This window comes from Antennarius striatus, chromosome 10 (assembly GCF_040054535.1).
Source record: "Antennarius striatus isolate MH-2024 chromosome 10, ASM4005453v1, whole genome shotgun sequence".
NCBI classification, from domain to species: domain Eukaryota; kingdom Metazoa; phylum Chordata; class Actinopteri; order Lophiiformes; family Antennariidae; genus Antennarius; species Antennarius striatus.
This window is the reverse complement of record NC_090785.1, coordinates 12,909,166-12,925,340: the sequence shown is the minus strand read 5'-3', so window position 1 is coordinate 12,925,340 and position 16,175 is coordinate 12,909,166. Positions and strand designations below refer to the sequence as shown.

General features: G+C 38.4%; 1 protein-coding gene across 1 annotated transcript in view; it reads right to left on the bottom strand.

Annotated features, from left to right (window-relative positions):
- Positions 1-450: 450 nt before the first annotated feature.
- The window catches only part of LOC137602950 (collagen alpha-1(XXIII) chain), a 110,353-nt gene continuing 94,628 nt past the window's right edge, over positions 451-16,175 (bottom strand). Inside the window, 23 exon segments of the mRNA XM_068326086.1 lie at positions 451-2,979; positions 3,731-3,769; positions 4,110-4,202; positions 4,458-4,544; positions 4,700-4,753; positions 5,608-5,634; positions 5,741-5,812; positions 5,895-5,954; positions 6,031-6,057; positions 6,151-6,225; positions 6,615-6,668; positions 6,752-6,832; positions 6,980-7,024; positions 7,142-7,186; positions 8,798-8,821; positions 8,999-9,076; positions 9,481-9,525; positions 9,647-9,706; positions 9,811-9,864; positions 10,017-10,043; positions 10,170-10,196; positions 12,272-12,388; positions 13,679-13,753. Coding sequence (XP_068182187.1) covers positions 2,929-2,979; positions 3,731-3,769; positions 4,110-4,202; positions 4,458-4,544; positions 4,700-4,753; positions 5,608-5,634; positions 5,741-5,812; positions 5,895-5,954; positions 6,031-6,057; positions 6,151-6,225; positions 6,615-6,668; positions 6,752-6,832; positions 6,980-7,024; positions 7,142-7,186; positions 8,798-8,821; positions 8,999-9,076; positions 9,481-9,525; positions 9,647-9,706; positions 9,811-9,864; positions 10,017-10,043; positions 10,170-10,196; positions 12,272-12,388; positions 13,679-13,753 — 1,317 coding nt within the window. The 3' untranslated portion in view covers positions 451-2,928.

The window sequence follows — 16,175 nt, the reverse complement described above, 5'->3', positions numbered from 1 at the left end:
ATCTATCTATCTATCTATCTATCTATCTATCTATCTATCTATCTATCTATGTCCGCTGTTGATGAATACTTGTGGATCAGTGTGATTATCGGGGGTCCTGAGGACGAGTGACAGTGGGCCCCAGTTTTTTTGACAAATACTGTATATCTTTTTCTTCAATTCCTTACAGCCTGTTCCTTTTGGCATCACCACAGCGTCCCGTCCTCTTAAATGTCATCTGATCTTCTGCATCCTCTCTAACACCAACTGCCCTCATGTCTTCCTCACTACATCCATCCATCTTCCCCTTGGTCTTCCTCTTGTCTTTTGCCTGGCAGCTCCATCCTCTACACCCTATATGTGTGTATGTGTGTTTGTGTGTGTGTGTGTGTGTGTGTGTGTGTGTGTGTACATCCACATTGTTGACACATAGCTTAACATTCATGTGATATAAAAATAAATGAAACAATATAATCAAGATATTATGGTTTAATGGCCAAAGGAAAAACAAAACATAACACCAATGTTTATTTCAGTCTGCAATTTTAGTTGACCGGATGTTATACATTTGAGATAATTAAAAAAATAGCTTAATTCTTTTACAACCAAATACATAACCAAAAGCATTCAATGACAGACTAATACTTTGATTTAAGAGTTGCCAACACCCCAAACTATACTCAGACATTGTACCATTCACTGAATCCATGCAGCCTTAAAACGGAAACTGATTGAATCTGCAAAAGAAATAAACACAAAATGATGTAACAGAAAACCATCAGTTTCCAGTGAAATAAAGCTAAGTGTTGCATTCACAGTGAAATGATACTTGTACTCAATTAACTTTTCATTCAACAGACATTTTGAAATACATCTAAATGTCTGTACTTCAGTTATTCATTCTAAGTTTAATGATATGCAGCTCAGAGACATTTTTGTTTATCCTAACTTCCAAAATGAGCGGTGCAGTGACAAACAGATTCCTGTCAAGACACATCATGAGACCTCACATGACACACATCCCACTTTTTTTGTACCAGCAATTCATCTTGACATGAGCTCAGCAAAAATAAAGCTGGTAAGAGGTTATTTTACAAATTGTCATTTCAGGCCTAGAAACCAACTAACGCTGCAGCAATATCTCGCTTACATCATGAAAACTGCAACACAACACATTCCAATCTGCAGGTCAGCTAGTTGCTATGTTCAATTACTGTATAAGGAAGTTTTTGGCATTATCATTATGTGATTCATTATGTGATTATGAAACCGAACAGAAACATTTTACTTTGAACAGATCATATAATTCTAATAACACATTTCATTTTCACAATGCTTCATCAATAACATCATCTATATCTACTTGTGTTCCTCAGACTGATTTGAAGATCTTGTCAGAAATAATGCTTCAAAAATACACTTCACAAAATTCTAATATCAAAACCATTTTTTTGCAAATGTTACCACCACAGCACTGAAGAATTATGGTCGTAAATGTGTAGCAGCTTCCATTGTATCCTAGAAATAATAAACTGAAAGTAACCAAACAACAAATTGATATTTGTTCATATTCAAGCTGAAAATGAGAACATTGTCAATGCTGATTAATCTGAATATGTAATCTGATTTTTACAAAATCATGTTTCAATAATACTCCTGAATATTACTCCTTGAAATAAAAAGTGCAAACAGAACCAGATAGCAATCCATGAAATATCTGAGCTGTAACAAAATATGTTAATGTATAAAAGTACAATCTAAAGTAAATTGGGTTTTTTTCCTGTGTTTAAGAATAAGGCATGAGTAGTTGAGGACATGTGTGTACTTTTACATATGAATATGCTGGATAGAGCTCTAAACATATAATAACTTTAAGCACCAGGAAATTATTTCATCTGAGAAAACACAGCAATAAAAGTCTTCTCATCGCAAAGACTTACTTTTGTGACAGGTGAAAAACTGAAAATCAAACTACACACACACACACACACACACACACAAACACACGCACGCACACACGCACCACACACACTCACGCACAAATTTACACTTACTGAGTAACAGAAATACATTGCTGGATAAAAATGAATAATATCCAAAAATGACTAGTTGTGTATACACTTGATTCATATTCTATGCTAAAGTCTCAACGTCCTTCAGTACAAATGATTAATATTGATTTAAAAATATAAAAGAAGTCAGCAGCAACAACTTACACCTTTGTCCAGAGAAATCGACAACATTGATCAAACACGTTATCAGTGATTACAGGATAATGATCAGTCAAAAACCTTTTACACTGAAAACTCTTAAGGAAATACTTTGACTGGCACTGTATGGTGAAGGCAACTGAAATACTGTTTTTCAGCAATACTGTGAGTGGTTCCTTCAGATCTAACATTGAAACGTCACTACTGGTGTATTCCACTAGCATGGCAATGCACAGGAATGCTAAATGTAACCAGGCAAAAATAAGGAACAATAAAGCAAATAAACAAAACGTCACACAAGTCACCACCGTCAGCATAAGCCATAGAAAGGTGCCTTCTTCAAAACAATAGAGTCTGCTTTTTGCCAAAGAATTTGAATCTACAGTGATTTCGTTAAGGGAACCACACGTTTTTAAGCTATCAGGATGCTAAACAGCCCAGTGCCTTACAAAAATCATGCATTTAATCACTGAAAACTTCAACAAAAGAACCATAAAAGAGATCAACATGTTGAATTCTACATGCAGTAAATCCTTCCTTATGTGTCAGTGACGTCAGAAACTCCCACATCTCCGCCAGCCACACGTGTGTGTTCAGATGAATGTGGAGATCATTAACTGTGATGCACTCTCTGGTGCTCCTGGAGGGTTTCCGTATAAATGGAGGCTCTGAGTGTTCCCTAAATGCTCACTCTGCTTCCCCGTGTGCTCTCCGCCCATCCATGTGGCCTTCCGCCCTTTCAGGGCTGTGAGAGGCGCTTGCGTTTTAGCTTCTGCCTCACCATATCCTCCTTTTAGAAAACAGAGAGAAAAGAGGAGAGTACAGAGCCACATCCTCCCACATCTGCCACAGCCAGGAGATCTGTCCATCCATCAAAGCATCCATTCATCCAAGACTGGGTGAGTACACACCATCATGTCCATACAGCATTCATGATTACAGGCAGTGAGTCAGTTAGTAAGGCAGCTCGACTGTTAAGGCACTCCAGCAGTCATCTGGACTGTCCTTCAGGGGAAGAGTCGTACTGCCAGTTCAGTTTCTCCTCTTCAAGCTGCAGTCAAATGGACTCTTCTCAGAGTTCTGAAAAGGGCTTCATAATACTGTCAATCCAGAGATGTTCTTGTTAAAAATAAAATCTCAATATATTATGTAAAATGTTTTATGAAAAAAAAGAGTGGGTTGTTGATGTAGTATTCGATTCCAATATATACCATATCAATATGTACAGATTCCATGCTGCTGGTTAGTTATCACTGCAACAGAAGAACAGTAAGGATTAATTATTTAGTTGACGTCAAATGAAATCCAAGCACAAGCTCTAAATAAGGACCAAATCATAATTAAAGTCAAAAATATTAAGTTTCATATTAGAGTCAATTACTGAGTGTAAAGTACAGTAATAATAATTAGTAATAATGTCATTTTCTTTGATTGCACATAATGTTAGTGTTAACTGGTTGTCAGCAGCTGGCTGACAATAAAATACCAACCATTCCATTTCATGCTCTGTAGAAGAAAGTGTTCAACTTAACGTCACTCACCTTGTGCCAGCAGCCTGGTATGGGTAGCCCGTCCTGCCCCTGCAGGAAAGAACAGCACAAGTGTAAAAAGAAGTATACAAAAACAGAACATATCAAGTGATGCATGCTTGTAATCTGGTGTTCCTTTGCTCCAATTTGTTTTCTTTCGATGAAAGTACCACTAACAGTCTCATAGGCTATAGCTCGTAGCTCGTTTGCTTAGCTTGAGATACATACTGGAAACTGTTAAACAAACACAACGTGTGTTACTAGACTCTTACTTAAACAGAAGATATAGAACAAAGATATAGAAAAAATACAGGCATGCGAAAAAGAAATGAATACAACATCAAAAGTAGATGTATAAGGAAGAGGGTGGAAAGATGCAGAGATACTCTACCACAGGACAGGGGGCCCCGGGGCCGGGAGGAGGAACAGGGGGAGAGGAAGAAAGCCCTGCCTCTTCAGACTGACCTTTAGACTCATGACAACCCTGTCAGCAAGAGGCAGTTAAACTATCAAAACAGTGAGGAAGGAACTTAGAGGAAAATACAGAAATGTCAGAAAGCACTGAGGGAACAAAGCAGAGAAATACACTGTTTCTACAAGATGACAGGAAAGAGGAAGAAGAGTACATCTTTTCAAGTGTGTATGTGTGTGTGTGTGAGTGTGTGCGAGTGTGTGTATGTGTATGTGTGTGTGTGTGCGTGTGCGTGCGCGTGTGCGTGTGTGTGTGGAGGTAGCATACCACAGGACAAGGCTGGTCCAGGCCCGGAGGACCCTGCTCCCCCTTCTGGCCCTTTAGACCTCTCTTCCCCACTGTTCCCCTGTCTCCCTATGACGTTAAAAAAAGATACACATAGACTTACCATGCAGATCATAAAAAGCCATTACAAAATGTCAAGATGTCATGCAAAATACAATAGTTTCTAGAAATGCATTTTATTGGTTTAAGATAATTTAACATTTCTTTCTGAGTTCTGTTCTAACCTTATCTCCTCTTTCCCCTCGTTCACCTTTCTCTCCCATCATACCTGGGAAACCCTGGACATAGAAGTACAGACAGGTCAGATGATTAAAAAAAAAAAAAAATTATATATTTTATATAAAATTTTATATAATTTTATATAAAATTATATAAAATATATAAAATTTTATATAATTTTATATAAAATTATATAAAATATATAAAATTTTATATAAAATTTTATATATTTTTAATGACATTATATATATATATAAATATATATATATATAAATATATACACTTCCTATTACTATTCTGTTGTTACTATTCTTTATATAACACCTCTTGTTTTGTTTTGTTTTGGATTTTTTTTTTGTCTTGTCCTGTTATGTCAATGTTTATTTTTCTCTTTTTGTTTGATGTTTGTTTGTTCTGAAAAAACTAAAAAAATATTTTTTTAAAAAATCAAATAAAGTCACTTCAAATACAGTGGTATGTTGACATATGGGCTACTCGACATACATGCTTTTTGAGTTACGATCCATCGCATTGTCCACATTTTTGTTTGACATATCCGAGTTACAAGCATCTCATACTTTCCCACATGTTTTCTACAGAATAAAGCTTATGTGTGCTTGCGACTTTTGCTTTTCTTTTCATACTTTATCATTGTTTACATAGCTTTGCATAATTAATTATGCACAGGAAGAGTATGCATGCCTATTGGTTGATAAAAATTTGTTTTTTTTCATAATTTAGTTGATTTGATGCTTTTTTTTACAAGACTGGAATGGATTAAAAGGATTTTAGTTATTTAAATATTAATATAAATGGGAAAAACTTGTTACAAGCTCCGTCATGGAGCAAATTAAACTCCTATCTCAAGGTACTACTGTATCCAGGAGTTTGTTTTCTGGATTGAGTAACTCACATCTAGTCCAGGCTCTCCTAGTCTGCCCTGGAACACACATTCACAAACATAAATCACAATGTTTATTTATTCGACAATCCAATATAACAATAACAGAAGAGTAAAACACTCAAGTAGGAAATCGGCTGCTTACTTTTTCACCCTTTGCACCAGGAAGACCCACTAACCCTGCAGGGCCTGGTGGGCCCTGGAGGCCTTGTGACCCCTGCAGTAAGAATACAACATTATCATGATTATCATGTCACATATAATGTATATAGTAATAATCATGGCTCAGTGTCACTTACTTGCTGTCCAGGAGCACCAGTGTCACCCTTTTCTCCCCTCATCCCAAATCCAGGCTCACCCTAAAGGAGACCACAGAAACTCTGAGAACAGAACAGGTCATGACCTTAACCACATACTAGAAACCAGTTGTCTTACCTTTGGACCTGGCATTCCATGAAGCCCCTAAAAAACACGCAACAAGATTTAAAATCCACAACCGGAAATAACAAGCTGATTTTATTCAGTATGGATCTGGACAGAGATATAAGTACTCACTGTTGCTCCAGGAGACCCAGGAACCCCTGGTGGGCCAGGTGGGCCGGGCGGGCCAGGCTGGGATATCATCTGAACCTGAGCAACATTGAAATGACAGGAGTCATGCAGGAGCATAGAGTTAACATTTACTGCAAGTCATATTTATGTATAATCACCTGTTTAAAAACCTGCACCAGAGTTTTACCATGTTTTGGCTCAAGCACAACCAATCAAGCATATTTATATCACAGATGATCTTTTTTTGATAACGTTGTAGAGATGTAGATTTTGATTTTATCTTTAAGATTCAAAAATATAAGGATTTTTGATTTTAGTTCTCTCTCATTTTTTAAATTGCTTCATGACCGCTTAATGCAGATTCAAGACATCTTATGTCTGCAAGACCTAGCAAGGTGTTGTCTGCTCTGATCTGTGTGTATTCTGTTTGAGTGACACTCATGTGAAGAACTGTGTGCAAGACTCACCAGGTTGTCATCCATTCTACAGTCACCTTTCTCTCCTTTCTGTCCATCTATGCCCTAATCCAAAAAAGAGAAAGATAATCTTCCAGATTATTCAGTCTTTTGTTTTTTTGTTTGCATAAAACATGCTCACTACTTACAGTAGGCCCAGACAGCCCCATCTCTCCCTTCTCTCCTCTCTCACCAGGTGGACCTGTCTCACCCACATCACCTTTATGTCCCTGGATGGAAATAGTCATAAACACGCATATTATGGTCAAATTTCACAAGGAGAAGTGAAAAAAAAACCTGATTGCTCAAATCAACATCAATATCCACAAAGACATCCAAACAGCCAGCATGTACTTTCTGCCTGTTTGCAACCATACCATCTCTCCATCATATCCTGCTGGTCCAGGTAATCCAAGTTCGCCCTGGTAGAAGACAGGCGTCTTAGGTTCACTTGTTGAACAGTGCTACACAAACATTTTATCACAACACCGTTTCCCCTTCACCCTTTGACTGATGGCAGTAGACTGGCAATCCCTTACCTTTTCCCCTGGAGGGCCTGGGGGTCCAGGTGGTCCGGGTGGACCCTGGAGAAAATTCAGAAATTGTGTGAGTGATGCACACACTGTACTAAAATGCACTTAACTACAATTTATCAATATTATTCCTGCAGTATCTCATTTTGGCCACTTGGGGGTCATGGAAACAAATTTGCAAAAAACATATTGTTATCAAACTCGGGTACATTCTATGAGATGCAAAACAGCTTGACGTTTTAGTCAGGTTTCTGTCTTTGATGAATGGGAGCACAACTTCAATTCTACCCTTTAGGTTATCCTTTGCTTTGAGAATTATCTGTCTGTAGTGGTTGAAAACATGAAAACAGTATAATGAATCTGATGAATTTGACTACAAACCCTCGGCTATTATCTTCCTTTGTTCACTCTTCTTAAGAAAGATTTTAAAGTGTTGCTCATATCTGTTGATTGTTTTAATACAGTATGAGACAAATGAAAATGCATGTGATACTAACAGCGATGCTCGTGTTGATGTTAGACAGTCTTTCTTGCTGGTTGATGATTGACTGCCCAAATCGTAAACATCCTAGAAGGTTTGCATGCTGCTTCTCTCACTTTAATGTGTTTTTAACTTTTTACGAATCTCTTATTTAAATTTATGAAGCCAATAAATGTTTACATATATTCATTCTCATACAAATAATTACAGAAAAAATCAGTAAAATAAAAGACTTCAACAAAGAACAGAATGATACCGTGCGTCACTGTTTTTGATCAAATTATCACTGTCTAAGCTTTCATCCCAAATTAAAACAATATGGGTTTTCATATAAACACATGAATACATCATGACACCAATTGGGTGGTCAATGATCAGCAGGTATAATTTTCACTGAGAAATTGCGTGTGATTTGGTACCAATTGTTCCACATTGGCAGGAGGCTCAAGATAAGATCTCAAGTTCATGTTTACACCATCTCTTTTGTAGTCATCATATGGTATTGCATGCAGGAGCTCATTTTAGATCAGGTCCAAGGGGGTCTTGTGCACAGTGGCTTTTAATCAAATACACAGCTTGGTGTTGACAGCCATCTGCTATTAGCATGTAGCTCAGCACATGGTAGAATCAAAGTCAAAGGGATTTGAAATTGAGATGGTTGCATCTCTGAGGGGTTCCCATCATTTCCAGTGTCTACCCTTGACACTGGAAATGGAGCAACACAAATAACACCATGCTACGTTGTAGTAAGTTATAGCAATGTATCTCATGAGGCTCATTGGATACACAAAAGCACACTCGTAACAATGAAACAAAGGCCGTTGATTTTTCTGCGTGATTAAGCATGCCTTTTAGGCTACATGTTATCTGATAGAACAGGACAGCTGTATCATATTTGGTGGCGTGTTTTATCCCAAATGAATGCATAAGGGATCCTGATAGTCCAGTAAAATAAGTCTCTTTTGATGTGGCTTCTACAATGACATCCGATATACAGTATGTGAAGTATGCAGTTGTGGCTAGAGGACATCTACAGAAACACACTGGCTGAATCTAATGGCTGAAGCAGGTGGGCTAAGATGTGGGCACATAAAAGGTATGTGCTTATGTGAGTCTACACATTAATATGTGTTAGTTACTGATCACTTTATGAAAACCATGCAGAAATGACCACAGATTACCGAAACACTGATGGTGTTGATGGCCTGTCAAGAAGAAACAGCAACATGTTCAGTTTTCAAACGGACCATTCAGATGGGTTTCTTATCACACTGTTATTTCGTTTTCCCCCCGTTGCCTAGGTCTAAATTCATTGACAGATGTCTGATAGATTATGTGCTGCATGATAAATCTGGCCTCCGTGATAATTTATTATCAGTCACCTGGAAAGCGTCGAGAAGCTTCCCATTGAAATCAATGATGTCTGAGGAGCCTGTGGCACCTTTTTCACCAGAATAACCCTAAAGAAGAGACAGACGGAATATTTGAGATGCATGAACTACAACAGCTAATGGTGAACACAATACAGGTAGTCCTCAAGATACAAACGTCAGGCTTATGGACATTCATAGTCTCTGCGAGTAATGTCAGCGTGTCAGGCTTTGTACTCCACTTGGATAGGCTACTGTTTACTATGGCTGATAAAGAAAACCTAGTGCTTGAGCTATTGGCAAAAAGCACGAGGCAAGTGATGATACTGGCCACGATCCCCCTGATCGTGGCCACTACCAGTATGATGAACAATTCAGCTTACATACAGCCTCTTGGACCCAATTATGTTCGCAGTTTGAGGACTATTTGTACTAATTTTAAATATGACAACAGAAGGATTTCATAGTGTCACCGTTCAGAGTAATATCCATACCATGGGTCCTTGGGGTCCTTGCTCTCCTATGTCACCTTTGTCTCCCTGTGTGATTAAAATATTATCAGAGAGAATATAGATAATATATTTAGGGTGCATTTATAATGTAACTACATGAACAACATTCATTTATGTGTTAATATTTATATTTTTAAAGCCCTCCTACCTTCAATCCTGGAAGTCCATCCATGCCACTCTCTCCTTTTTCTCCTCTACCTGTCTCACCCTGTTTCAAAACACAATTAATATTTAAGATCAATGCTTTCACAGATAGACATAAAAATAACCAAAATACAAGATATGGTAACTGATAAAAAAGCTTCTTTGTACCTTGACTCCTGGAGGGCCTTGTGGTCCTGGTTGGCCAGACTCGCCATCTTCTCCCTGTTGTTTGATGGCAAAATGATGAAAAGTACAAACCTTTGGTTGAATGTTATTTCTGCAGCAGCATTGAACATGAGGATTTAGGTGTTTGAATAAGACAGAGGTAGGATGATTTATGTGAGTCAAGGTCAGTATTCTAATGATGGTCTTACCGGCTTCCCAGGCATTCCCTGTGGACCCTAAAGTACAAATATACGTGGTTATACCAAAATAATCCACAGAAAACAAACCATTGCATCAGACTTATAGAAGTTTATCAGTGATAACATTGCTTGAGATGTTTGCTGATTTAGTAGAACCCTCACCTCGGCACCGTCTCGACCGGGAAAACCCTAAAATGGACAATAAAAAAACAAACACACTTATTTTGACTTCAGTCAAATTTGTAAGAAATATTTTAGCACTTTGGCCACTAGATGTCAGAGCCGCTCAAGACATGACCAGTGAATGGGCTGTTAATGAACCATCCAGTTAGCGGGGAAATGACTTGATAAAGTTTGCTTGACTTGAAGGTTTACTGACGGCTTAAGTTTGAGTGAAAATGTGGTGAGATCTCAGTCGACATCTGTGGAAAATCAGGTATTAAACTGTTAGACCCCACTGCCTTCATCAACACAAGACAACCTGTTGGCTTGTTTCGGTTAATAAGAGATGACTCCCACGCAAACCCAACCCCCTACAAACACAAACAACGACAGATTGTTATGTCCACTTTCTACATCAGTCTATTTGTGATTTGGCAAATGGAGGTATACAGATGCACTGCTGAAGTTTGTGAGTGCCGGATGAAGGTTCTGCCACTCCAAATACATGTCTTCATCTGTATGAAGTCATCCATGATGGCAGAATTCTTGGGCTATTATGCAAGAGCCCAACATCTGTCTGTCTCCCTTCTTCTCACAGCACAGACACAAACACATTTGGCTATGAAGTAGTTGTGTCTACTCAATCACTTGGTGCACAATAATAAATGCTTGCTTTAAATTGGAGGTTGCTAACCTTCCATGCTTTCCTCACATTTTACAACAATGTGAAGAAGCTACTTAGATGTTCCCCAGATGTTTTACATCTTCCCACTCTATACCAACACGTACAAACTGTCACCCAGATCTTCTACACTGCTATGGGGTCCTCTTTTATCGCCATCCTCAGTTGCTCCAGTGGTCTTTTAACATCCTTTCTCACACTCCTTACCTGCTCCTCATCTTTTGATCTCCCCCCACAAAGTGGTGGGAAGCAAATCACCGTTGCAAATAATTTTTGGCACTTCTTTTATCCTGACTGAAGAAGACGATGAAGATCCGTTCAGATGTGTAATGCATTTTCAAATATAAACCATGGTGAATTTAGATGACATGATGTCCTCACAAACTTAGATGTTGAACGATCAAATATTATTTATGTTCACGCACAACTAAGACATTTGATATAACTATCATATACAAATATCATGTGAAGCCCTGGCTGGCTGGCAGGCTTGCTAAATTTCTCTCTTTGCTAAAACTACTAAGACATCTGCTCACAACATGGAGTAGCTTTTTACACCACTCTGTCTTGTTTTGCTCATTTGGGTTTTGTAACAGCTTTTAATGTACTTGGCAAATACATTTTAAATTGACTATGTTACAGGATGGGCCTCATCTTTGAACCCATCTGTTTCTAGTAATTTCCTGAGCTGTACTGGCTTTCTCTTTTGGCGCTTCTGCATGAACTCTCAGGTCACCCACAATGAAAGCAACATTTTTCGTCATTTTTCAACATTTTCAACTTTTCTATCTTGTGCCAGTTGAGGATAGCAGAGCATTAATTTATTTGCTTGAATGAAATAAAAAAAAATTACCCTATGAACCCTTTCTCTCTCTTCCATTTTGTAACCGCATCTTCAAGCAGTCACTGCATGCAAACTAAATACTGTGAAGCAGAAAATTAATTTTGAGCAAATGCCTCATGCAAAGAAAGCACCAATTGTTCAGTGTGGCCGGAAAACTGTCTATGAACTTGCCACAACGCCATATCTCTTTGAGGGGTGACACAATCGTAGTAGGAGGGTGGGAGAGTGGGAAGTGCTCACAAACTTTGTGGCTGGTTTCTTACACAAAACAGATGAAACTAGGAGAAGAGTTGCTATTCTGGGAGCTTTTAGGTAAGCCACAGCTCACTGGCAAATGGAGAACAATGCAACTGAACCCTATGATAACACAATTGGGGTAACAATTGGCAGTCCCTGAAGACTGCGTTGTCTTAAGTGACTGCGTTCTTGCGGTGTAACCTTATTTAGAAAATGACCAATTGGTGGAGAATGATGGGAGAGAAAAATAACAACTAGATGGAGTGTGTGGGTGTCTAAGGATGCATTTTTTGTGCAGTGGGTGCACATTTAGCAGTCTGCATGATGAGAAGCTCTTACTGGTTCTCCAGAAGGGCCACGTGGGCCATCTTTTCCCGTGTTCCCTGGGGGCCCTCGGGGACCAGGCGGACCTGGAGGACCAGGAGGGCCAGCTGGTCCAGCCTGACCTTGGTCACCCTAATGAGAAATAGAAGATTTAGGAAAGGCAACAGGAAATGTTTTCATTTGAATGCACACACTTATACACATACTGTATATACCCCATGTTAAATCGACAATGAACAATTCGTTCCATTTCTTTCAATTCTTTAATCAATTTTTGCCTCTAAGGGTAGATCTATATTTAAGATAAGGTGCCGAGTAGTATAGACCTTTTTTGGACACTTGGGGCAGCAAGAAAAATTATTTAAGTACAACTTGGAAATTTTGTCAGCTTTTAAGTTGAATAATGCTGATATTATATTTATTTTAATGAAAATAGCTGAAAAAAGCTAAAAATACCAAAATGTGGACCAATGCAAAGAGATGAGTTTGGGGGTCTAAAATGTAAAAATGTTAACAATAGGTTAAAAATTAAAAAATGAGCTGAGATAAACTGCAGTCGGCTTCTTTTGTTTAGCTTTCAAACACATATGACTCAACAATGTAGGTCTCTGCACGCAAGTTCAATTAGGATAAAATATGTATTTTTCCTGAGGGAGAGTGAACAATGAAAGCAATCCTCACCCAGGGAGGTAAATTGTCAATAAGTTCAAGAGAGGAACACATTCATGTTGACTTGTTAATTGAATATGAGGTATTTACAATGAATAATGTGTTTCTTGTCTGTTTGTCCGCTGCAATAAAAAAAAGAGCCGTCACCAACTATTAAACATTCTTTCATCACTGCATTTACATCTAAGTGGAAACACATCCCTTTCTGAAGACTTTTACACTCATTTTATACAAAACAGAACTTGAATTCCTTCCTCTTCTAGACCAAGGGATGTCTTTAAAGTCACATGGTGACACTTCTCTGTTCCTGCTATCTCTACAGACATGTGGTACATTATGGTTTGCTTTGTTGTGGAGACATCGTACACCAAGTCCTTTCATGGAAAAATACAAAAGTAGAAGTATACTTCCTTGCACTGATAATCGTGTCTTTATTGAGGTCAGGCTTGAAGTGAGCAGTGAACAACAAAGCTCTTCGTTCTTTTTGTAGTAAAAAGCACACATTCTTTTGAGCCTGCCGGACATTTTTTGAGAGGTTTATCTTATTTGTGGTTCCTTTAGAACTTTCCTCTAAATTTAAATTTTTACTTCATGGCAGTCATGCAAGTCAACAAACAGAGACAGTTTTTGAGCCAATAACCAACCATTAAACATATATAGGAAGGTGAAGAAGTGTGAAAGAAGGGAGCTGATCACAGTGAAAACACCTGGTTAATGAGCGAAACATGCATGCATGCCTTAGACATAGTCTACCTTCAGAAAGCGTCTCTGAAAGCTGTTGGACTGCTCTCCAGAGAGAAAGCCATGGTCATACCTTGGAAAGACCATCTGAGATACAGATGAGACACAAGGTAGAAAGAAAGCATAAAAGCAAGTCTAAATTAAAAAGATTCATAAACAGAAAAGTAGAGTATGTTGAGGGAGGTTAACTGTAAAAGAGAGGTGGAAGAGAAAAAAAAGAGTAAAAGGATCAGAAATCCATCATTAACATGAAGAGAGAGAGTGATTAATCAATAAAGAGGGAAATACAGTAAAACCACAGATGAGACATCATCAGTTTCTGAAGCTGTAAGAGAAAGTTCAACATGGATGTTTTGCCCTTCTATCTGCAGGGATGGTCAGGTCAGCAGCCTGAAGGAGGAGACTAAGAATGGGTTTACTTGAAGGAACAAACCTTGACGGTGAGAATCTGATTACTATGCAGACCTGCATATGTACTGTAGTTAGGAGGCCCCTGAAGAGAGGAAGTCAGAAAGGGAAAGGTGAACAAGTTATTGTACCATGACATTATTTATGAAAATGTCTAAAGAATTGCAAAAGAACAAAAAACAAATAATCTGCATATACTAGATCGTACAAATTAAATAATAATTTTTCTCTCTGTCAAACATTTAATTATTGATTTGTCTAAGCATGTTCCATTTAATGATTCCCTATCCAGATATAGGTAGCTTGGCTGTTTCCAACAGACTGGCAGGAACAGTGATTGTCTTTCAGGCGTTTGTCTAGAGATCGGAGTACAGTAATGCTTCTATGGTTGAATTCCCGTTCTATAGCTGCGTTTTCCCTGACACCACAGACCCCTACTCTTCCTCTATTTGCCTTTACGCTCTTCTCTCCCAACTGTCATATTCACTCATTCACACTGTTCCCACCATGGAGACATATAGACATATGCTCGTTAAACATTAGAGAATAGTCTTTTTCACAGTGGGATTCCCCTTAACCACGTGCTCATCAGACCTTCAGCTGATACTAAGACACACAGCTATTCACCCTCAGAGACCCGTCTAACCATGTCCTTTTTGTAACTGCTCTGGAGGAGGCAACAGGAGGCTTTGGCATGGGATGAAACTGCCGTGAATGGCCTGCCTTTCAACACAACATCTCCCACATTTAGAGGCTTGAAAAAATGGCTACCAGCTTCATGCTTTTCAGTGAACGCTGCCTGGGAGAAGGATGCAACACTATTCTTGACCTTTTTCCACATTGTTTTTGGTGGGTCTATAACATCTGATTGTGTTTTAACAACTTGTTATCCTGTGCTTCAGGTTCAGCCTGACAAAGGCACAGAAATTGATGGATTGACAGGAAGTCAGGAGTTGACAAAGATTCATAGCCACTTCCTGTTTTTTTCAACATCTATTCTCTCATCTTTCTGCAAAATTCAGAGGGGAATCAGCGTTCAGTGTTGATATTAGACAGAGGGGATAACTAGTGCCCACACTGAGGTTATACTTTCACTGGGCTTAAACATTCAGATCAATGCTTTCACTTTTGCTAAACCCTGTAAACATATCTGTGAAATTAATCACCGGGACCAAACCTAATTCATAGCTCCAGTACCTCCAGAGGTGCAAGGGTTTGTTTTCACCCAAGCCGAGATCTCTGGACAATCCACTGAGGTTTTCAGCTGCAGTTAGCCAAGGACACTGAAGCTCCAGGGGCCTCGTCCAAGTGCAATATTTACCATTTGGAATATGTGTTTAATGCAGAATGCCAAAATATAAGATTCTTTCACAAACTACTGCCTTGAAATCCTAGGGGGTAGTCTGGGAAATCAAATGACTCAAGCCTTAATAGAAATCAGGAATTTCTGTAATGTTCTGAATCACATCAAAAATTATTCCACCGAGCAGCTCTGTCAAATTTCATTTGTGCTCAATCCAGTCTTATCTCATGAATCTTAATGCACTGTTATCACAATATTGCCAAGCAGAAACATTTTTAGATAGAACTTCACATCTATTCAAAACACATTTGCTGGATACTAACTAAATAATTTTAAAATTAATGACGACAGAAAAGGAAGTGACTACCCAGGAGGTCTATGCATTCTAATGAGAACACCAGTGTGAGTATTTTGAAAAATAAATAGCTCAATAAATTAAGATGCTGTCATCAAGCAAATTAAGAATAGCTGTTCCTTTCATATGAACAAAGGTGGGTCAACATCAACAAAGTCTGCAATGCTTCTTTACTGGCTGGGTACTGGGTATTGAGAGGGTCTTTTTAGGTTTGTTTGGGAAGTCAAACCACAGTGAATAAAAAGAGATATAATTACATAGAACCCATGGTGGGTGGAATGATGTCACTAAAAAGACAACAGTGACAACATGAATAAGATAAACTGTGTGGTTCTGTCTAGATGACAGCTTTGGTGCATTGCCCCAATCGTTACGTTTGAATGTTGAGGTTTAAATGTTTCTATCATTATTTAGTGTCATATTTTTCCTCCTTGCTTTGGCGA